Source organism: Ixodes scapularis, unplaced genomic scaffold, assembly GCF_016920785.2.
Source record: "Ixodes scapularis isolate PalLabHiFi unplaced genomic scaffold, ASM1692078v2 PGA_scaffold9__187_contigs__length_104089568, whole genome shotgun sequence".
Classification (NCBI taxonomy): Eukaryota; Metazoa; Arthropoda; class Arachnida; order Ixodida; family Ixodidae; genus Ixodes; species Ixodes scapularis.
Window position 1 is genome coordinate 61,294,943 of NW_024609884.1, and position 22,870 is coordinate 61,317,812.

Sequence of the window (22,870 nt, forward strand, 5' to 3'; positions counted from 1 at the left end):
TACAAATTTGGTTTGCAGTCAAATTTTGTGCCTACACGCACCAGCAGTGCCCTTGGTGCCTACTGTCGAGACTATTTCTTTTCGCATATAAAGGTTGTTGGCTAGCTCGTTTCCCGAAAATGCCATCTTAGGAGAAAAGCCATTTACGGTGTAGCACGACCTCTTTTTTCCTTTTGGGAGAAGGTCCTTTAAAAGAGCTTTGGTAGTCCGTCTGACGTGGGTACAAAGCGAGTGAGACCTGAGGAAGGTGCGTTTGTGCAGGCAAGCCGGCCATTGCCCACCGGGACATGAAGAGCAAGAACATCCTGGTGAAGTGCAACGGGACGTGCGCCATTGCGGACCTGGGCCTGGCGGTGCGCTACGACTCGGCTAGCAACACGGTGGACATTCCGCCCAACCCGCGCGTGGGCACCAAGCGCTACCTGGCCCCCGAGGTGCTCGACGAGACCATCAACATGAACCACTTTGACTCATTCAAGCGGGCCGACATCTACGCATTCGGCCTGGTACTCTGGGAGCTGGCTCGGCGGTGTAGCATTGGCGGTGAGCGTCCACTTCCTGGCACCCGCTGGAATTAATCGGCCGGGTCACGGGGCGGTCCAAGTTGGGAAACCTCGGGGGACTCTCTACCGCTTCTTTATTATTTATTCGCATAACGATACTGCAGACCCTGAGGGGGTTCAAACACAAAGGGTACATAGAGGCAGAAGGCAAGATATGTATGTCCATCTGGTTTGGACGTAATTCATTAAAAGCGCACTTGGTTTTGACATGATTAATTAAAAGCGCACTTTTTATAATACATATGTACAAACAAAGCGACAGAAAAAATAAGGAACATATTATATGATGTGGCATAGCCAACACAATACAGTGAGGCACCTGAGCACTATATAAAAAATAATTGCAGAAGACCTAGCTGGTTGTGCCATTGAATCTAGTCTTTACAGCGTTTAAAGTTTGTGCAAGGTCAGTAAAAAAATTTGTTTTGCTCGCTAAAACATGAGTTGTTGTAAGAGAAGAGTAAATGTATGCTGCTTGCACCCTGTTAGCACAATTTCCACATTTTTCTCAAAGAGGCTATCATTGAGCAAACAAACTTTACTGCCTAAGCTGATGGATGGGGCTGGAAAAAGCGCCCAATGGTCCACTGCCTGGGACAACAAAGAGAAAATGAGGAAGCAGACAAAGCTTACTACTTGGCTTCCCTGCAGAGAGGGCATGAAAGCAAGTATGTTTGTTAGCAGAAAATTGGGATGGGCAGCTAAAATGCAACCCAGGTGGACATAAAGGAGGCGGCTTTCTGCATGCTGGGCATAAGGATAGAGCGGTGCTTGTGACGGGTCCTGGGAGGGCACTTCCCCGAGCCAGTTGGGCATGTGGCTGACGGCCGGCACGGGTACATGCAGGCATTTACGAGGACTACCAGCTGCCATACTACGACCTGGTGCCTTCGGACCCAACAATTGAGGAGATGCGCAAGGTGGCGTGCACGGACCGCCAGAGGCCGGCTTTGCCAAACCGGTGGCAGTCATGCGAGGTACTGTCGTCCATTTGGTGCCGTGCGCTCGGGCTGCTTGTTTCTGGGCGGGCTGGATATGCTGACCCACGGTTGTGCACGCAGGGAGGCACCGAGCGCTTTGGAAGGGGGCCCTTCCAAAGTAGCCGCCACATCCTTAGCGCAAACAACGGAAAGTGTGAGCGAAATAGGTGAAGAAGGTCTTTGTGTGTTATGTGGTACTCCTCAAGATTCGGAGGCGTGCGAATCTGAGCACTTTATATGGTTGCTTCTTGGCTGCATCCATCATGAGTGCAATGAGCGTAACATGCGAGGGGTGTCAAACATTCGCAAACCAAAGGACTTGGTGCTGCTAGTGGATTGGATCGCCCCGACTAAAGTGACAGCTTGCTTAGTGGCTCTGCTTGTAGTTGTGTGACTGCCAAGGCATTTTCTGACTTCCGTTGGGGTCTGGGTTGTTTTGGTTTTGTCAGTTTAATTTTAGTACCGATTAAATGGAGTAAATGAAAAAATGCATTTTGATTATCTGAAGAATTTTATCATTGGCTAAATGGGAAAGCAGGGTTGCCTATATAGTTTCATTCATCCATAATTTTGGTTTTACCGGGTTTCGTTTAATTAAAGTCCACTGTATTTGCACAACTATTCTGTACTGGGTGGCCGCTTGATGCTGGTCCTGGGGATTCCTTCTGTTATATTTTGCACATTTGTTTTTCATGGCCCCCGTATTTGCCAAAAGGAGCTGCCAAGTGTGAGCATGGCTCATGTTTCTTGCTCCCCTTGTTTGTAGGCTCTGCGAGTCATGTCCAAGATAATGAAGGAGTGCTGGTACCACAACTCGGCAGCAAGGCTCACGGCCCTTCGGATCAAGAAGACCATTGCCAACCTGGGTGCCCAGGAAGACCTGAAGATATGAAAGCGTTGTGGCGACAATCTGTGTGCCTTGGCAGACGGACCGGTGCGTGCTTGCCACACTGGTTGGGCCTGCTGGCTGACCAGGGACCGGTCGAGTGGACCCCTCACATCCTGGAGAGTGTGAATAGAGCTCGTGCCCCGGAAGGGTTTCCAGAAAAGTTGAGGCATGTGCGCTTAGGCTCACCGCTGGCTGCTCCATGGCCAGGGTGACCCTTCCGTATTCTAGGAACTCTGAAGTCAACAAACTTGCAAGATTCAAATAAGCTTCACGCACAGGTGTGCGAGCAAGTCTGGGGTTAGGACTAACAGCCAGCTGACTGAAAAGCAAAGAAGAAAAAAAAAAAAAAAAAAGCTGGCAGAGAACATTTTGGAACAGACATCTAGGAGTGTAACCCTACATCCCTTTCAAGTCGTGACATGTTTTACTTAGTGTGCAAGGCAACCAATGTGATTCTGTGACTGGGATGCTCTTACTAAGGGAAGTGAGAAAAAGAAGTTGATATATGGAAAATGTTTAAAACAACACCGCACCATCATTAAAGCCATTTGAATTTCATGGCAGAATGTGGCTGCACTGCCACAGGCATGGTGGAGGCATTTTTCCTGTCACTGTTAGCCCTGTTTCTTTTTTGCCTTCCTCCCCTTTTGGGTGGTACCTTTACCAGAATGGCAGACCGGAAAAACTTGGAACAGAGTGGCACAGAGTGGCATATCGTAGTGGGGGTTGAAATCGGTCAATCTTCACATCTGTATTTTTTTATTGGTCCCTAAACAAAAAGATTCTCTTTGCATTGCATATTTGACTCGAGGTCTTGGCCCCTTTATCCCGTCTGTGGTTCTGCTAAGCAAGAACGTTCAGAGCAGGGGGGCAGGCAAGGCGGCTGACACTTTATTCTGGGTAGCGAGCATCTGTAAAAATTCTGGGCGTTCCAGCTACTATCCAGTTTTATTGGAGAGACTAGCCCCTACCCTTTGACCATTTTTGCCCGTTGGGGGTTGCTGCGCGTTTCGGTGGTCTTGTGCCGAAGGGGCTGATGAGTGCACGAGGGGTTAAGCGTTGTGTTGGACAGGGAGGATCCTGGACACATGGTGCGTGCTACTTGCCCTTCCTTCCAGTCAGAAGAGAGCACTGCCTGATATCGGAGGAAGCCAAAGCTGCCTCCAAAGCATGCCGTCCTTACCTTTTCTTTTTGGCTCTGAGCTGCAGGGGTTGGACAGTTTGAGAATGCTTGCATTGCGAGGGTCAGTTGTCCTTGGAAAATCAACCCAAATGTTTTGCACCCCTGTGGAAGCTGGAGGTGCTTGTGGTGTCCAGAACTTGCGACCCTAAGTTAGTAGTTATCCTGTGCTTTTTGGTGAGTGCCCATTATACATGAAATGTGAAATCCAGGCACTTGAGCAAAGCCTTCGTAGTCTGGCCTCCTAGGAGTTGTGTTGCTCTTCCCCGATGCGAATGCATGGAAGATTCTTGTGCCAACCCATTCTGCTCTTTGGAATGCATGCCCTCCGATCTGGGGCCTTTGAGACTGCCTTGCCACCCGATTCCTCGAGACAATCTCTGTGGCCGACAACCCACCCTAGGATCTGTTTTGGGGGCTACTGGATGTGTCTGAAGCCCTTGACCTAAACGTACAGCCATTATTTCAGTCTGTGGTCACATGCGGCCGAACGAAAAGAAGCATGTACATTACCTGAACACAAGCAATGTTCTCTATCTCTAGTATGGGGAGGTGTTTGCAGTGCAGAGGAGTTTCAGATTCCCAGGAAGGAAAAATGGGCAAATCGAAGGCACCCTGGGTGTGAGTGACATGAGGGTGTGGGGTGCACGGAAGCTGCACCCGGGGTTTGCTGACCCGCCTCTGTCCTGGCATCCCTAAAATGGTCACGGACAGGTTCTTGCGCTTCTGTGTTTTGCGGCTCACATCTTTGCTGGCAACAAGCAGTGCTTGGTGGCTTGGGGATGACATGTTCCCATGATGGGTGAAGGATGAAATGATCCCGGTCGAACCAGTTTCAAGTGTACACCCAGACAAAATGGTCTTGAGTCACTTTTTTTTTTAGATATTTTGGATAGTATCTGATCTGATGTTTTAAAATGTTTGCTGCTGCCAATGTTCATTCAACACAGTCAGTAAGCATTTATTGCGCTCGAGTGTTTTGCGATACATTCTTAAGAGAGCGACTAGCAAAGAGCCCTCCTGCTCAAAAGTTCTCTAGCTTCATGGCATTAGAACGAACAATACTAGCAATACCTTCCTGAAAATCGCAATTAATGTAGACTTTCTCAACACTGTGAACTGTCCACATTTAATTATTGTTTTAGTTACAAATAAAGAATAAATGCTTGGAGCCGATGATGATGAAATTAATATAGCAATCCGAACAATGCTTCACCATTTACGAATTAACAGCCAACTTCAGTCGACTGGGCAGACAGGTTAATGTCTCCCTGTTCCGCTATATGTATTTCATTACCGATCTTTCAGTCCAATCTGTAAACTCCGTGTTGACGTTGAAATGTGTGGACATTTAAAAAAAAATGGGGTGTGTACTAGTTCCCTTACAAGTTGAATGCAAAAAGCAGCACAACGGTAAAAGGTTTGTTGCATCTGTAATAACATTGTAGTTCCACTATTTGTCCTATAAGTATGTGTCTATATTCATCAAGCTTTTTTTGTTTTTGTTTGCCTCTTTGGCTAAAGCACGGGACCGAAGTATGCTTTAAATACTACAAAGTAAATTTTAATATGGGGACATTTGGCAACACTAATACTCAAACATTTCCTCGTCTATACATTCAATTTCTATGAAGTATGCACAATCGACAAACCCCCAATGAGCAAGAAAACAAGGTCTCGAAATTCACTTGGGGACTTTTTTTGGTTGGGACCATTTTGGCCGGGACCATTTTGACCAGGACCATTTTGTCTGGGGCCATTTTGTTTGCATGCTTCCTCACGATGTTTGTGACCACATTTCTCTGCATCGGTTGCTGTGTGTTGACTCATCTTGGAGGGCTCATTTTCATACCCCTCTCATTGATAGAAAATCCATTGCAGTTTGCCTGTACCAGCATGGCTAGTGAAATAAAGCCATTGGCACCCGTTCTTCATGGGCTAATCACCCACCTTTCCTTTGGTAGTAGGCTCGTAGGTTGTGCACTTCCTTCAGTCACTGCTACTTAAGCCCCAATCGTTAGTGCACTTGTAATATTTATCTAGGTGGTCTGCAGTTTTTTCTACGGGTTAAGATGTCGGGTGTGTTGGCCCTCCTGGAAATTGGAACCCTCATTTACACTGAGAAACATGGTCGGGCTCAATAAGCTTCAATGTGCAGTGTAGCACCAATGTGCACTACTTGGTATTTGCTGATTGATGCTCTTAGGAACACTGCAGAGAAGCTACAACCCGAGACGAGAGGCACATTTATGATTAAAAGCCATTTGGTATTGTTTCTTGTGAGCACCAATGTTCATGATAAAGATAGTACTACTAAATTTTCTGGTAGTGTCCAAAAACGGCCATAAAAACCTAACGGAACACTGAAAAAAAAAAACAGTAAAAAGATACCAAAGCATTGACTTAATACATTAGGACACTGAACAGTTTCGCCCTTAAACAGTGTAAGCATTATTAGTGAATTTTAGGGAACCGTTTTTGCACCTTCGATAAGGTACGATAGGCCCTCCGCTACGAACTGCGCATGCGCTATCGCACGACATGCATATACGCAGTTTGTACTGGGGGCCCATCGTACCGTATCTACGATGCAAAAGCGGTTCCCTAAACCGCTTTGTTAAAAAGTTCTGCACGTCCGATACTGAACGACGGGCCCTCCGGTACGAACTGCGCATGCGCTGCCGCAGAAGGCTCGCATACGAGCAGTTCGTACCGGAGGGCCCGGCCCCGTCAGCCCCGTCGTACCGTATCAGACGTGCAAAATCGGTCCCCTAAAACTCAACACAGTAGAAGCATTACTAGGGAGTTTTAGAGAACCGTTTTTGCACATCCGATACGGTACGATGGACCCTCCGCAGAAGACTCGCACATGTAGTAGCCACCCTACATGTAGAGAGCCACAGAGCCGCCGACACCAGCCGATACAGAGCCGCGGCAGCCGCGGCTCTGCAGCCGATACTGCCCTGTGCGCCCTCTCTCGGCGCCTTCCAGAACATCGGACGTTCTTGGGCCGCGCTGGCCGCGCGGAGCAGCGCCGTTCGGTTTGTTCACCGTTGCTTCTCACGTTGCTTGTGCAGGGATTTTGTCGGAAGTTGGAACTTGGTGACTTGGTTGGTTGCAGCATCCGTGCGGTAGGCTAGCTGTATTTTCGTACCGACCACTTACATTCGTAAAAACGATGCCAGTGCTAGTTATATATCAGTTACCACGAAGCTCTTCAACAATGCGAGGCAAGACGTAGGAATCTTGGGCAGTCTCCAAGTGAGTTCGCACTTGTGTCGTTCTTGTTAGGCGTGTGTCCCGGCCAGCGTGGTCCGGACAGAGTGTTCAGCTGAGGATCTCTGAGCATCTTGCCCCGTTCATATGCTTTCGACTGACCTCGTTGTGGGTCTGACTGTTGCCGAGGGCATCGCCTTGCGAAAACCCTCGGCGACTGTGTCATACTCCGCTGCATGCGGCCCGTTTTTCAAGTGCTTCCCGAGGCTGCGGCCAAAGTTCCGCGACTGCCAGACTCGCGCAACCCGAAGCTCCACCGACACTTTGGGGTGCAGCGATTGCCAGTGGTAGGAGGCGCGATTCCAGTATTTCAGAGCCCGGCAGAACATGTAGCTTCCTCCTGCCTGACACAGAGGGTGTGTTCAGTAGTACAGTTTTGGTGTTTCCCCGTTCAAGAGCGAGCGCATTGTTTTTCAGTTGCAGGGAGCGTTTGGTACATTATTATCCTAGAGGCAACGGGTTACGATGCCGGCAAAATCATGCCTTGGCTGCTCGCTCGCTCTGGTCGGTGGTTTCAGGGGCCCCGTTCTGAGTAGAGTGTGCTCGAGACCGAGGAACTGTGCGGTGGTTGTTAGTCGCCGATGAACTGATGCTTTTTCCCTTGCTTTCCTTCTGCCAAGCTGGCCAGGAGGATGTAGCCAGATGGCTGCCCCCTCGGAAGATCGAGGTATCACCCCTCTTTCCCTTGCCGCTGGTCGCGGGAGGTTCGGCTTTTGACTGCCTGTTGTCAGATCGATGCTTTGGGCCTGTTACTGGTTTGCCGAGGCACCAGCAGGGAAGCCTGCTTTGTTCTTGATGCTCACACTGTTACCGGCGAGCGTCGCTCAATGCCAGAGGTGCACTTGCAAAGAAGAGGCTCATAGCATCAGCTTTAGGTGTTGCATGATAGCAGCTGTGGTCATTTTCTGCTTCCTTGGTTCTCTTCGTTGCCTCCAGCATCTGGTAAATGCTGCAGTGTAACGATACATTTAATGCCTGGTTCCAGTAACTGCCTGATAATTGACTGGCCAATGTGGTACGATTGCTTCCCCTGAATCTGTGTCTGTGGGATCCAGATAGAGTCACTGGTGTTTATAAGAAGTGGTAGTCTGTGGACTGGCAACAGTATTATGTCCCTTTTCACTGCCCCAAACATGGCTTGTGCTCCTGGCGGGGGGTAAACATTGTTCGCATGCTGAGAACACTCCCAAGCGTACGGCTTTCCCATATCTCATTTCACCCGAAAAATGTAGTAAGTGAGGGCCGTAGCGCCAAGATTTTGCTCGGAAAAGCAATTCACCCCTGCAAGCAAGAGACTTTTAGACAGCGCCCTGGTTTAGGTCCTACACCTTAAAGGGAAACTGACAAGGTGTTTAAGCTCGCCAAGATTTTTATTTTTACATGACATATGAGAGCCCAACTACCCAGAACACAATTTGCTTCTCGAAATTTGTTTTCTTTCCATCCGAAAACCGCCGATCAAGAACCGGCCAGTTTGAGTCGTGCTCACTCTCTTCTTCATGGTCACGTGCCGTTTTCTATGGTTTAGACACAACCACCAGAGATAATCAAAGTCCTGGGTTATCGAAGGCACACACATAATGCTAAAAATAGACAAAAAATATGATACCCATTTTTTGTGGCTTGTAAAAAACTGCAAATACATTGACTGAAAAAGAAAAAAAAAGTTACACAGCCACATAATTTCTGGTATCTTTCTCCACCTCTATATTTCTTCTTCCCCAGTCCAGTTTCGGTTTTGAGCAGTTGCATTTCTTGACTTTATCAAAAATATATGTGACGCTGTAGCAAAATATTGATTGGGTAGTCTTCTGACACCATAATAGTTCACCTGGCAAAAAACCAAACAATTTTGCGGGGTGTCAGTGTCCCTTTAAGTCAAATGGAGCACAGCATGCTTCCACTGCACGAGCATGTGCACCATAGAATCCTCTTTCAGAGAACTTGCGCTTGGAGCTTTCACTGACATGCTGAGCAGAGTGTGGACAAGCAATGGTACCAATAGCAGTGAAAATATCATCAATTGCTCATCACATACGGAATGACAAACTGCACCGCTCGTTTGCCTTTGGCAGCAATAGACGAAACCGGTGCTTCTGGGGCTGTGCAGTTCGGCGCATTTGCAGCGGCTCTGGCAGGTCGTCTCCGGGCTATGGGGTGGGCCGGTCGGCCCAGGCTTGGCTGTCGCGCGCCATCCACAACCTGAGTCCCAACCTCGCTCGCAAGCTCCAGCCGAGCCCCGACGTAGTGGAAGCCAGCTGCAGGTCGTTGCGGGGTCCTCCAAGCGAGGCAGTGCCCAGGCCTCGCAGGAAAGCCCCTTCAGAGTCAGCCACCGGTAAGCACCTCACGGATGATGCAGCCGTTGGTGCGGATGATTTGCTGGCGGCTCTAGGCAAGCCTTGATGCCTCCTTTCACGACTCTGGGACTTGTCTGCCAGGGACTGTGAGGGTTTCGTCATGAGTAGATGGATTTAGGGGCCTTAGTGACCTTTGTTGAGGGTGATGACTTAAATAGTCATCATGAAGACCCCGAGTGAAGTTATTATAAAAAGAAATGGATTTAAAGAGTGACATATTCAGTTATACAGTGAGAGGAAAGATGCTAAATTTAAATGTGTTTGTGCAAGCAAATATGGGAGTAAAAGAAAACTTGGGTCTTTCTAGCGTGGTTTTTGATTGTCTTAAGTTTCACTGGCCCCATTGCAAAAGAAACAAACCTTAATTGAACTATTGTTTTGTATTTTATTAGATTGCATAAGGTGTGTGGGTGACCAGGCCTTTCATATTTTCCATAAATCTAGTCAACAGCTATGCCACTGGACCATCTCCAACGGCCATACGTCTGTAAGAAAGAGAAACAAGCCAATCATTTTCACACTTTTTTTTTTGTAGAGGTAGGAACATATATTTCTATTGCATTCACTAATGACTTTGAAGCACAGTGTCATTCTCTCTTTGCTGGCATAGCATTGTCCAGACAGCTCTACACGGGCCTGTGGCAAGCATGTGTTCGGAAGTGCTCTTCTTAAGATTTCTACCTTCCAAGCATTTCTAATTACTTCCTGGAGAAAAGATCTGTTAAAGATCTTGCATATATTGCTGTGCAAGATTGTGGTTGGCAGTCAAGTCATGTGAGGAGGGTTTATAGACCTTTACATCCCTGTAGTTACCTGACCGGCGGATGGAAGGCACTGGTGCAATTGCCGCATTTGGGGTGGCTTCAGTTTGGTTAGTTTCGGTTTCAGCGTGCTTGCGGCTGTGTCGGCGTTTTATTTACGTAATGTTTCAATATAAATATGTTCGTTGTAGAACACAACCAATAGAACAGTGGTACTGAGTCCCTTGAGAACTACAAAGTGGTTTGGAGTCATAACTGCAGATGTTTTTTTTATGAACACTACGATGCATCTGGTCATGCTCGTCGTCAATTTCAGCTAGTTTAGGTGGCAAAACGACTGAACTGATGCACGGGGAGGGTTCTATATTCTATGGCCGTACCCTAGTTTCCAAAACTTCATTAACCTGTTTAAACAACTTTTTATTTGTTGAAACAGGTGCACTTAGTACATTTAAGCCACCTCGGTGGCTCCGAGGCGAGAGCGCTGGCCTACGGATCCCCATGTGGCGGGTTCGAATCCCGGCCGAGGTGCCCGCAATCTGACGGAGGCTTATTGCGCAGAAGGCGCAACCGAGCTTTCGGTTGCACGTCAAAAGATACCCAGGTGGTCCAAATTATTCCTCAGTCCTCCGCTGGGGCGTGCCAGATGCCCGTCGTTGGTTTGGCACGTAAAACCCCCAAATTTGACTTTTTGACTGAGTACATTTATGTGACACCACACTTAAAGTGGCTGGTGACATTCACGGTACCTAGTGGAGGCATGAATAACTAAGAAAGTCTAGTTTACATTCCTGATGGAAGATGGTGCAAGTCAGAATTGCCAGGTAGCCCCCCAATACTTGACCGTAATGGAGCAATAGGCATGTCGGGGAAGCCCTGACACTTGACCAGAACCAGAAAGTTTTTTGTCGGGACAGTCTCGACACATGATTGCAAAAGGTGATGAGCTGGCGAGATGAGCTGGCGATTTGCAGCACTTTTGTGCACTCTTAGTCCAGCCCCTCTGTGAGAACTTGGCCTGGGAGGGTGCCACCGTGCGGTGTGCAGGAGTTGGGAGTGTGATCAGAGTTTACCATCTGCATTCTGTTCGGTGCAAAACGGGTTGAGTGGCAAGTGTCTCCAATGCATGTTTTAAATGTGCAAGAAGGCCCAGCAATTTTGGCCCTTTTTTAGTACTATTTGCTTTCCAGTTCGCTTAGGAATTGCCTCGTTCATTGTTTAAGTGCGTTAGCCACAAAATAGCAATCGTTATGCATGTCCCCATATTTGTGGGCTTCATTTCTTCATGATAATGTGGCGTTAAATTCTTGCAAAAAGAGAGCGGTGTGTCGGGTCGTTCTGTCAGCTGGGGAGCGACGTCAGAGTGGGTTTAAAGCCGTCCCCGTGTTCTCTTTTGTGGCTCCGGTGTCTGCATATGAGCACGTTTGTGATCTGCCACGAACGTCTTCCCCCCAGGCGAGGCGAGTGCAGCGCCCTTACGCGACCATTGCCTGCCCTATGGGGGCCCCCCCGGGGATGCGGGGGAGGTGAGCTGCGAGCGATACGGAGCCGCGCGGCTGCGCGAGGTGTTGGCGGTGCTGCGGAGCGACCTGGGCTCTGAGCAGAAGCTAGTGGCCATCAAGCATGGACGTGACCACTGGCAGCGGCTAGGGGCGTGCCCCCGCATGGAGGCTCCGAGCCCCGTCGACCAATCGGCAGTTGGGGAGGCGGCGCGCATGCGGCAGGACACGACGCAGCTGGTGCTCGACAAGGGTGAGAGTGCCGGCTGACAAGGGGGCGCGAGCTGCTGCCAGTTTCACGAGGCTCGGCCGTGTGCGTTCATCCATTCGTTCGGTGCAGTCTCGTGTCTGGCAGCGTCCGAGCCTGTTGGGCGGGGTGACCGCAACCATTCTCACTCTGACGTCGGGAGTTCAAAGGATGTCATTCCCCAAATCCACTCTAGAAGTTTTGGTGGTTGTTAACGGAATGTCTCGAGATGACAAGGAAACCCTGGCTTAGCAGTTTACCTGCAGTATGGTGCCTGGAGCACGTCTCCGACTGGTCTGTTTACCGCATTCTCAAGTGTGGTCCCTTAATTTCCTCTTGATGACGTCGTAGAATTGTCACTGTTGCCTATTGTGATCCTAGCAGTGTTCCAGCAGCATAGGTGGCTACGGCAGGTGCCTGTTTTGCTATAGCTTGCTCTTGGCTCGGCAGTCAATGGAAACGTCTGCAGCAATGAGGTGGGATGCTGCAAAAACAGTGACACCTGCGTTTGCTCTTCTTTGCCGGAACTTCTACGATCAGCTGCCAGGATCGCAATATCTGACAGTATGACACGCTGGCTCGTTAAATGTAATTTATTGCCACTCTTGATGCCTAGGCGGTGTAGGATGCTAAACTCACCGGTCGTAAAGCTGTTCGAGGCACAGTACCCGCAGGTTTGTGCGGGTCAAGTGCATGTTTCTATGCATATTCGGCGTTTTACTGTGTCATACGAGTTGCATTTAAAAAATTCAGACATCTTTTTTTGTCAAGGAATGTGTGCCTTGGATGGTCTAGAACTTGGAAAATATTTCATGTTCTCTGTCGTCGCCACATGTGACCAAGTGAAAGAGAGTAGGAACTACCGCAAACGCCCGATTTTCGACTGGAGGTTTTTGCGCAGAAAATGGCCATATTTCGAGCCACAGCTATGTTCTGTGGGTGGCTGGACTCTTGAAGGTCGTGTTTCAGTGAAGTATGACAAACATGAATACCTTGCCAGTTTCCTTTCAACCCTTTAACTTTCGTCGCCGTGCATGAATGGTGGTGATTACATATTAGAAAGCGCGAAACTGAGCACACCGTGGGAGGTGTTGCTATTTGTTATGTCTTTGGTGAATTATAAACATTATATTCTTACGTTGTTTCGTTTTGCTGGGTTATTTATAGTTTTCAAACTAGACACTGCGCATACCGGCTGCAAAGCGACCGGTATGTGCAGTGATGCTCACTTCGCACACTGGCCGCTCTGGCATAGTGCCAATGGGAGCACTGGCTCTTCCGATTCAGACTTCTAACTTCTTTGAGTGGATGAGAACTCATTATTTGACGGAGAAGCTCTGTAAACTACCTCCGGTTAAGAATCTCAAGCCTCTGGAATATCGCAGAAGTGGACACGCCAATATAACACTGAATGAAAGAAAGGTGACAACTTTCCGCTTTCAATATTTTAGTTTGATGCTTCTAAACCTAAACAGCGTGCAAGCACAGTACGTGCTCCCGCTAAATAATTCAGGAAAAAGCAGTGCATTGACTCTTTTTTTTGCTATCTTTTTCTTATGCAAAACCCGACCACTGGAAAACATCTTTTGGGAAAATAAAACTTTACCGCCAAAGGGTTAAGGTAGGCAATCTTTCCTCTTCATTAATATCTATATGACAAATTTAACCTTTGGGACAGGCAACATTCTATGCACCAACTCATTGGTAAAAAACAAGGCGTGTGGTCACGTCACTAACTTTAGACGCCGCTTGTGTACAGAGAGCTAAGTAACGAAGGCGCGTGCCGAATGCCCACAGCTTGGGCGGGAAACACCGGAAGAGCATCGTTGGTACAGGGTGAAGTCGAGTGGATGAGTTTGTTTATAACTAAAATAAGTACCGTATTTTCCGGTGCATAAGACACACTTTTTTCCAAAAATTTTTCACGGTGCATCTTATATGTATATATTTTTTAAATTTTTGGCAAACTGAAGGAACTCCTGTTGAAGCTGATTAGTCTTTCTTTAACTATTATGACAGCATAATGCAAATGATACATCATAAATGCAAGTCAACCTCTCAAAACTAGCGTTCCATCAAAAAAAAAAAAAGAAAGTCAAGAAAACAAGAAGTAAAAAAATGACCGCATCTCCACGTGGTGAAGATGTGGTCATTTGCATGCATTGGCCCACTCGTCTATGAACGTTGAGGCAATGCATGCAAAGTTTAACGCGATTATATATGCATTTCACCGCAGCGCGCTCTCCTGTATAGACGTTGAGCGGCTACATGCAATGTTTCATTCATGGCATTCCCAGCTCTTGAGTTACTACCACATCTCGGAGCCCCCTACTCGTCCCGCAGTCGTGGCCGAGTGATTAAGGCGGTGGTCTAGAAATCCATTGGGGTCTCCCCGCACAGGTTCGAATAGTGTCGACTGTGCAAACTTTTTTTTTTTTAAGAAGACAGATGGGATGGCAATCGATGTGAGCACGGACGCCGGACAAGGCTAGACGCTAAGGAGCTTCGCCCCTAAAATGGGCGAAGCTCCTTAGGTGCAAGGTGCAGCCTTTGCTGCCGTCTGCTGACAGACAGCTGGTCTTCTGGGAAGTATGTGCATCGTCGGTGCTGTCAGTGATGGGATTGTTGCGCCATTTGCGTCACACTTCGCCAAAGTACTTACCCTGCTACATCTTGCTACATTTTGCCAAAATAAAATGAATTGGCACCAACATTGCTCAAAAACATAGTTTCACTTTATTATTACTAAAATATAGCGCAGGCCACGCTGCACGGACATACTATTTCATTAGGATTGTGTGAATTTTCAAAACTTTTCGATTATCGCCTCAACTAACATATTACTTGATTTGACCTTTGTGTCAAACGCTGACTGTACTCGGAGGCCTCTCAATATTTTGCATGTTCGGGCTTTGTTCTGGCAGGTTAGTCAGCTTCGTTGAGTATGCTTCTCGCCACGCCTTGGTGCACTGCAGTGAAGCGAGAACCATGGAGTAGGCGTCACAATTTTGCGTATTTTGCTTCGCTGTGCACACTTGTGTGCCAAGGGGAAAGCACTCCTCCAGAGCAGTATATTGCACATGTAGGTGTCGAGTGTATTAAAAAGATCTTCATAGGTGTTAATTTATTAACTCTACCTTTCAGTAAAGATTTCATAATAAAACTGGAGCAAGTATATGTGATGGACAGCAAAGTTGTTTTGGACGATTTTGTTTTTCAAATTTGAGATTTAGCAAGGATACTTAAACATTGTGAGGTTTATATGGACTGTTCTAGATTTGTCTTTTATGTGAACTCTCTATTTAGTTATCAACTTTATGTAGCTTCTATCTGTGCGATGGTAGTGAGCAGAATAAATTGAAACTAAATTGGTTGGGGCACTGGGTGGAAACTTTTTAATAACTTTGACGGGTTTGGTTAAATTTTAACAGGCCCGTGAAAAGAAAAAAAAAATGTTTGGTTTTTAAACAGTTTATTTAAGACACACAAATAAAAAAAATAATTTTTACTAAAAAAAATAAAAAATTTTAGAGCAATATTAAGGGCGAGAGATTTATTTCAAATTCTATGCGCAAAGTCTACGACGTCACGGAATGGTCATTTGCTTTTTCCACCTCAACGTGTTGGCGAAGCCGATCCACCTCTACTCCACTCGCCCGAAATGCCGAGAGAGAGGACGAGTGGACTACCGACTTAATCGCGTCTCGCGCCATCAATATTGCTCTAAAACATTTTTTTTGCCGTAAAATTAATTTTTTCACATGTGTCCCAACTAAATTGTTTACAAAAAAAAATGTTTTTTTTTCTTTTCAGGGGCCCTTTAAGAAAGCATAGTTTTTGTTCACATGTCGATTTTTGTTATCATGAAGTTCCATGCATAAAATGTCATTAATGTTCATAATTGAATCACACAAGCTTTGTTTCTATCATAAACATTGCAGTTTTATTGCAACTGTTAGAACTTAAATGAAACAAAAAATTTAGGTGCTTAACATCATGTTGCATCATTATTTCCATGGAATATATTATTTGGTTTACCTTTGACTCCATATTTAAAACAACCATTCACAGCAGTTTATACTGTCCTTCATCATTCATTATCTTGTTTCTGTGCCTGGTGTTTCTATTGAACACTAAACAGCTAGTTTTCTGTCTTGGGGTATCAAACCTGCCATGCAATTGTTGCTTATAAAAAGGTTGCACAGAAATCAGAAGGCAAAGTAGGCTGGGTTTTGTAGTTCGACGGGACATTGTATGAATCTTAACATATAATTAGGGTTCCGCGTTTTCGGTTTTTATTGTTTCAAAATTCGGCATACTTTTTTCGGTGTTTATTTTAAAATTAAATTTTCGGTTTTTTTCGGTGTATATTTATTCCCAAAAAGGTTTACCGGTTCTTTTTCGGTGAATGTGAAAGAAATACCATCGGACACGGGATCAGATGACCCTTGTAGCTCTGGTATTTGTGATCACTCAAAGAATGACGGCACATATACGTGCGTGGTCTTCGCTACAACTTCCGTCAGGACACACTTCAAAATCGCAGAATTCGCGGGCACAACTTCTTCAGCTCGCTTCTTTTTCCTTCCTATTCTGACGACGTGACCATCTGAGGTTGATGACCGTACAAGTCCAATGGAATGGCATAAAAAAAAATATTGCATTTATGTTTTTAATTAGAGGGAAGTTTGAGAGAGTGTGTTAAGAAAGGTCTTAATTGACGGCTTTCCTTGATGTCCTCTGAAGTGGAGGAAGCGAAAAACCTTACACTAGCCCACATCCAAACTTTTTCTTTAGGACCGGGGACTTGATACACTGAACACGATCACAGAAAGCACACAGATGTCGCGAAGGGCAATCCAAGGCCTCTTTTTTTACCAGTTAAACCTTGGAGGAGGGCAATCACGAAGACGTCACACAATGTTGAACCTTGCAAAATCCTCTCCCTCCACCCCTCCTTCCCGCACCCACCTTGACGCGGCCCTAAAAACGGTTAAAACCGAATTTTAGAAAACGGATTAGACATACTTTTATCGGTTTTTATCGGTTTAAACCAAAAATGCCGAACCTTCAAACTGACCTCTTTCGGTTAAAACCGAATTTCCGAAGATAGGTTCGGCATACTTTTATCGGTTTTTATCGGTTTAAACCGAAAAGTCCGAACCCTACATATAATATATGCAGTGATGCGAATGAAAATGAATTGTGTGCCTATGCTTCAAAAGTTTTTTTTGCTGCTCCAAAACAAACTTTAGGCTGCTGCGAAGGGTGCTCCAAAACAGCTCGGACCAATCACATCTCTGTGTTGTTAAAAGCCAATCAAAGGCTTCATGTTAGTTTTGTTAATAGCTCACTGTTACAGACTACACTAAAGTTGACAAATGAATTTCGTTTACATTCCACTGCTGTAGTCTCCTTGGGGTTCTGCTATTTAACTCTGGGCCTCAAAATTTGTATTCTTGCCGTCTCCCTGATGAGACTGATGGATACCCATGCCAACTACAGCATGTTCCAGACTGATATTCGCTTGCCAAAGGAATTTTCTGAGCAGTGTCTCTCAAATGGGGTCCTACAAAGCCCTCGCTTTGTTGGTCATGACAAGCAGTAACTTTTTTTGTCATGCACAGAAGAATTATTTCACTTTTATGTGAGGTTTCCTTGTTATTTAACAAGTTATATTTCTTGCTAGCGATTCTAGTCACTGACAGGAGGAGAATGGCAGGGACGAGCTTTCTTCGACAACGCTTCGGCATCTCATGAGCCTTGAGCGTGCACGCGCAGCCAAAGCATGACGAAAGGCAACGCGCGGGTGGTGGAAACCGGTTGTTCGAAAAACTCTCAGCGTTTCCACTCTGCTGAAGAAGGAAGACCAACAAAGCTGTACTATTGTGGGACGACCTCAAGGACCACTTTTTGGACGACCTCAAGGACGACGCTTAGAGGACGACATCTAGGACAACCTCAAGGACGACCTCTAGGATGACTTCTAGGACGACCTCAACGACGACTTCTAGAACGACCTCAGGGACAACCTCAACGATGATGTTTAGGACGACCTCAAGGATGAACTCAGGGACGACGTCTAGAACGACCTCAAGGACTACGTTTAGGACGACCTCAAGGACGACTTGTAGGATAACCTCGAGGACAACCTCAAGGATGACCTCAAGGATGACTTCTAGGACGACCTCGAGGACAACCTCTCGGACAACATCGAGGACGACCTCAAGGCCTACCTCAAGGACGACTTCTAGGACGACGCCTAGAGAAATTCAGCCTTTCCACTCTGGTGAAAACCAGAGTGGAAAGGCTGAAAGGTTGCCGCCATCTATGAGCGAGGCCGGTAAACCGGTTGTCTGGTTGCCGCCGTCGCTCATAGATGGCGGTAGCTGTCCAGAGTTTTGTGTCGACATTTCTTTGCGGGGGACACGATTCTGGGGAAACTAGCTCTTAACAGCTCCGCTGTAAAAGATGCCCGGCCATCCTCACCTTGTCTGTGACTCTAGTTGTACAGTGGAATTTCGATGATACGAATCTCTTTGGGTCGGGTAAAATATTTTTGTCATCCGAAGTTTGTACGATCAAACAATGAACCAAATAAATACAGCAAAGTGAAAGAAATACTTGCTGTTTATTTGCTCTCTATTCGGGGGCAAGAAAGTCTTACGAATTTTTGGGGTCTTTTCCACGAGGTTGCCCAGTTAGCACTTTCGAAATGCGTAAAGTTGTGCACATTTGTTGTCGCCAGTGTAGGTCGAGCTTGTGACACTCCGCAGAACGTCGAGAGCCTGCAGCATTTCGGTCGTCGTTGGTGGTTGCTCCTCTTTTTTTTTTGATTGCTGTTGCTATTGAAGCTTCCCGGTTGCGATGCTGTCATCTCATCGATGATGTCCTGTCTGCAAGTTGCAAGGTCATCATCTGCGGTGTCGAAGTCATGGAAACATACTTCAACGTTGAGTTGCTCCCATTTTTCTATGTCGAAGCTGTCCTCTTCTGGAGATGCAACCACTGTCACTGTGGGATTTAAAATACCACGCTTGATAGTGCTTGGGGTGACACGGTCCCACAACACAGTGACAAAGTGCAGGGCATTCAGGGGCTTATTTGGAGGTCTTCGTCTTTTTGGTTGATTTTTGCAAGGAGATGCCGTACCGGTAGCCATTTGAAACGGTGCACCACAGTCCGAATTCTGCCAGCATCCAACGGTTGCAGGTGACTTGTTGTGTTTGCCGGCAGAAACACCACTCTAACATTGTCAAGGTTCACCTGTTTCGGGTGTGTAAAAATATCCGATCAAGAAACAACACAATCTTCCTATTCTTTCATGACAACTTGTGTGTGGTTGAAGTAGGTAAGAAATGTTTTGAAGAAGGCTGTTTTCATCCAAGCCTTTTTATTTGCCTTATATTAAAGGGGCGGTGCAATGATTTTAACACTGAACGAATGTGCAGCTTGTATTTTTTATATTGTTTACTTTGGCATAAGTAAGAGAAAAAGTGCCACCATACCCCAAAATACCTCTATTTCGCTGCGTAATCGTAAAATAAAAAACACTTTTTTTCCCAACCTGCGGCCACATGGTGGCCGCAAATGGAACCTGTGGTGTGACGTCATTCGAAATGTTTTTTGTAAGTGATAGTGTTAGGCAATTGTAAGCTTGATTTAAGGTTAAGTTTAAAAAATCTTGTTGTTTAGGCATGCAGAAACGCTTCAAAAGCCTAATATTGCCGCTAAAAGGGTATGAATTATTTGTGGCGCCATCTACCGCAAGTCAACAAAACCTGCCGTCGCCGTCATCCGTCGACGCCCGAGGCGCCTACGGTGGCTACACGAGCAACCCGGACGTTTTGTCTTTCCCTCGCTCGACGGAGTGCGTTGGTCGTGGTCCGTAGTATCGTGGTATCGTTATTGTTCCTGGCGTCTCGACCTCGACTTCGACTGCCCGCCGCGTCGCAAGCATCTTGCGCTCGACGTCGCTCAGGCCGTCCGCCCATGCCGCCATGTTGGTCGAAAATCGGCGGGAGAGCGGGAGACCGGCGAGCCTGGCGAGCCGGCGAGCGCTGGGGAAACGGAAGCCAGAAGAACCCAACCGGAAACCAACGCCACTCCGAATGACGTCACAGGCGAAGCTGGTGCCGCTTCAATGTTGAGTTGAGGGGTGCCAGAGATACCAATTTCTTTTATTTTTTTTAATGAAAACTAGGGCAAGCAGGAAAGAATAGTTTTCGGTCCTTCGTTTTATATGTGGCCGGGATCAATTCTCGCAATTAATTAGCCAAAGTCCGCAAATTGTTGCACCGCCCCTTTAAAGGGCAACTCTGCTCAATTACGAAGATTTTGTTATAATGAGTGATTTCGAAATAAAAAGCCCTAGTAAAAGACACTACGTCGTTTGCTTCACAAAAAATGGATATATATTTTTAAATCTATTTTTAAACACGAGCGGAAATCGAAACCGAAACTTTGGCTCCGTCTGGCAACATTGGCCGTGGGCCGCCAAGAACATGGCCATCGCGTGGTACGAGATGTCACGTGATCCTCTATTCAACGACGGGTGGTACTGGGGCGGGCGTGTGCCAGGCGCAAGTGTCGTCTGCACCGCACTCTTCACCACGTTTTGGAGTCTACGACATTCGACGACGTCAGCACAACTGCGGTACAAGTCTGCGCACGTGGTGTCCGTAGTATGGACGAAACTCTGAGAGACAGTAATCACAAGTGGTGAAACGACGACGGTGGTTGCAGCGCGGGAAACAGCGGTAACTGCAAGGCGGCAGGACGGCTCCCAAGAAGTGCGCTGCGCAGGTGCGTTACGCTAATCACGTGAACGCCGCTGAGCGTCGAGAGGAAACATTGCTGACGTCATCCGCTACGCTCGCCCGGAGAAGTAAAAACAGCAAAAGGGGGCAATGGTGATGACGTTTAGCTCAATGTTGGCTGCGCCCATGCTGTAGTCTTGACCGCGCTGTTGGTTGCACCCGCTCAAGTTGGCCGATTTCGGCAACTTGGCGAGTTGCGAAGTTTGCCAGACCGTTTAAGAGACATTTAGACAGAACTGCTTCGTAATATTTGATGTGTGGTCTTGCTAGGTGATACTGAAGAGGACTGCATTGTTTTTCCAAAACCAAAAATGAAACAGAGTTGCCCTTTAATAAGAATAATAGCAGTAGACATGATCAGTAGTCCTCGACCGCAACCAATTCGGCTTGTTGCGTTGGGCATCCTTGGTGCATTGTCTGCCTTTGTGTTTTGTGTTCTTCCCATTATATTATCCTTACCAGCACGCTCTCCATTCCAAATAAAAATAAAATTGTTGCAATTTTTTTTTTTTAAATCATACAGTGTATGTTTTCTTACGAAAGTACCTTCGTGCTTGGGTGTGAATGCAGGGCAAACCGACTGCTGATTTGAAACATCTGGGCTTTTTGTACCTCCCAAAGACGGTGAGCTTCATCATTTCTGAGCCGTCGGCATTGCAACGGAAGAGCACGGTGACTCTGCTTACCTTTCTGGCCACCCTGGCAAGTCTGGCCCTTAAAACAAAAGCGTTTGTCTCGTTGGACATGAATGAAGAGGCCCGCCTCATCAGCATTGAATATATGCCGGGCTTTGTACTCTGCAATAAGCGATGGCAGCATGTTGGTCATTCAGTCACTAGTGACAGATGCATCCACTTTTTTGCCTTCTCCACAGACGCTTTTATGCACCAAGTCATGCCTTACTTCAAAACGGTGGGCTTAACCCGTGGAGGCTTGGAAGTTTTCTATGTTGAGCGAAAGCCTGATGCTGTCAGCTTTCTTGGCATCAGTATTGACACAACCTGCCGAGACTTTTTTAAACCACGTCAAGAGGATTTCCTCAAGCTTCACATGCTGTGCTGTCTCAGCCTGCGTCATATTTATGCTGAAGCAGTGGCGTAGCCAGGCCTTAGGTTTTTCGTACCCTTCTCCCCCCCCCTCCCCCCTTCTTTTCACTTCCCGGGATCACAACCAGTAAAGGGGGAAGGGAGGGGGGGGGGGGGGGGGGCTGGTGCCTCCAAAATTGCATCCCCCCCTCCCTTTACTGTGCTGAAGAATTGCACATTCTTCATGATCACTTCACGCTGACTGACAGAGGGTCGACGGTGCGAGGCCTAACTCCTTTGCTAGGCTTGCACATTTCCTTTTCGAGTCTCTGTCAACCTTTTTCAGAATTTCAAATAAAATTTCAAATAAAAGCGCCTTCCGCTTGTGAGACATGATCAGTAATCCTCGATTGGAGCCAATTCTGCTTGTTACGTTGGGCATCTGTGGCACATTTTCACTTGCAACTTTGCATGTATCCGTCGTTGCTGTGCCATGTTGTGCTTCCACATGATTACACTGCGTTCCAAATCTCTCTCTAGTGATTTCGAGTTACTCATTCCGGCAGCTCATATCACGTGACAATATGGATAGAGCAATGCTGCGTCAGTTGTGAGCAGGGGCGGACTGACCAGTAGGCAGAGTATCCTAAGGTGGCCGAATTTTGTGGGCGGCCAATTTGTAGCCACCCCCAAATTAATTGGTTTGTCTTTTTTTTTTTTTTTTTAAATCTAGCTTTTAATTTAGCTACTTTGCGAATTCTAGCTCCAAATCTAGCTGCTTTTGAAAATTTTAACTCCAAACTTAGCTTTTTCATGGTCACTGACCAAAGGGAGCGGGGTTGCGTAGAGTGGCAAAATGCAAAGTCCGCCTCTGGCTGTGTTTGTCGTGTGTGTTCTCATCTTTTCATCCCTGTTTTTTGCATGCACTGTTTTTATGATGAATTAATACCAACTGGCCCAGTTTTCAGCTCTTCTGTTGTGGGAAGGTTTACGCCTTTTTCAAATGCCAAGACATTCGGTACACGGTCATATTTATTCCATTGGCGTACATGCGCAAAGACAACTTTACAACCTCCTGAGTGGTGGGGATACCTCAAAGCCCCTTAAAGGGATACTTCAACGAAATTTGAAATATTCCCGTCGTGTTCAAAAATAGGTTGAATATGATCCACAATATCCGTAAATGACAATCGCACGTCTGTATTTTGAGCCTCGTGGCTGTATTTTTCGGTTTAAACGGCCCACTCTGGCAAGCGCTCGGAGAAGGCCCAGCG

At 46.8% G+C, this 22,870-nt stretch overlaps 2 protein-coding genes across 6 annotated transcripts in view; both read left to right on the top strand.

The window, feature by feature from the left end:
* LOC8038463 (TGF-beta receptor type-1) overlaps nt 1-5,542 on the top strand; it is a 51,005-nt gene extending 45,463 nt beyond the window's left edge. For both annotated transcript variants that reach the window (XM_029982440.4, XM_029982406.4), the window contains exons 7-9: nt 262-543; nt 1,410-1,540; nt 2,310-5,542. In XM_029982440.4, the coding sequence (XP_029838300.1) occupies nt 262-543; nt 1,410-1,540; nt 2,310-2,435 (539 nt within the window). In that variant the 3' untranslated portion in view covers nt 2,436-5,542. The remainder of the gene's footprint in view (nt 1-261; nt 544-1,409; nt 1,541-2,309) is intronic.
* Nucleotides 5,543-6,601: 1,059 nt separating this feature from the next.
* The window catches only part of LOC8038471, a 69,692-nt gene continuing 53,423 nt past the window's right edge, over nt 6,602-22,870 (top strand). Inside the window, exons 1-4 of one of the 4 annotated variants that reach the window (XM_029982322.3) lie at nt 6,602-6,873; nt 7,509-7,555; nt 8,999-9,223; nt 11,462-11,758. In XM_029982322.3, coding sequence (XP_029838182.1) covers nt 7,531-7,555; nt 8,999-9,223; nt 11,462-11,758 — 547 coding nt within the window. In that variant the 5' untranslated portion in view covers nt 6,602-6,873; nt 7,509-7,530. Of the gene's footprint in view, nt 6,874-7,508; nt 7,556-8,963; nt 9,224-11,461; nt 11,759-22,870 lie in introns of all 4 variants that reach the window. The other 3 variants (XM_029982262.4, XM_040500797.2, XM_040500796.2) reach the window with 3 other exon arrangements.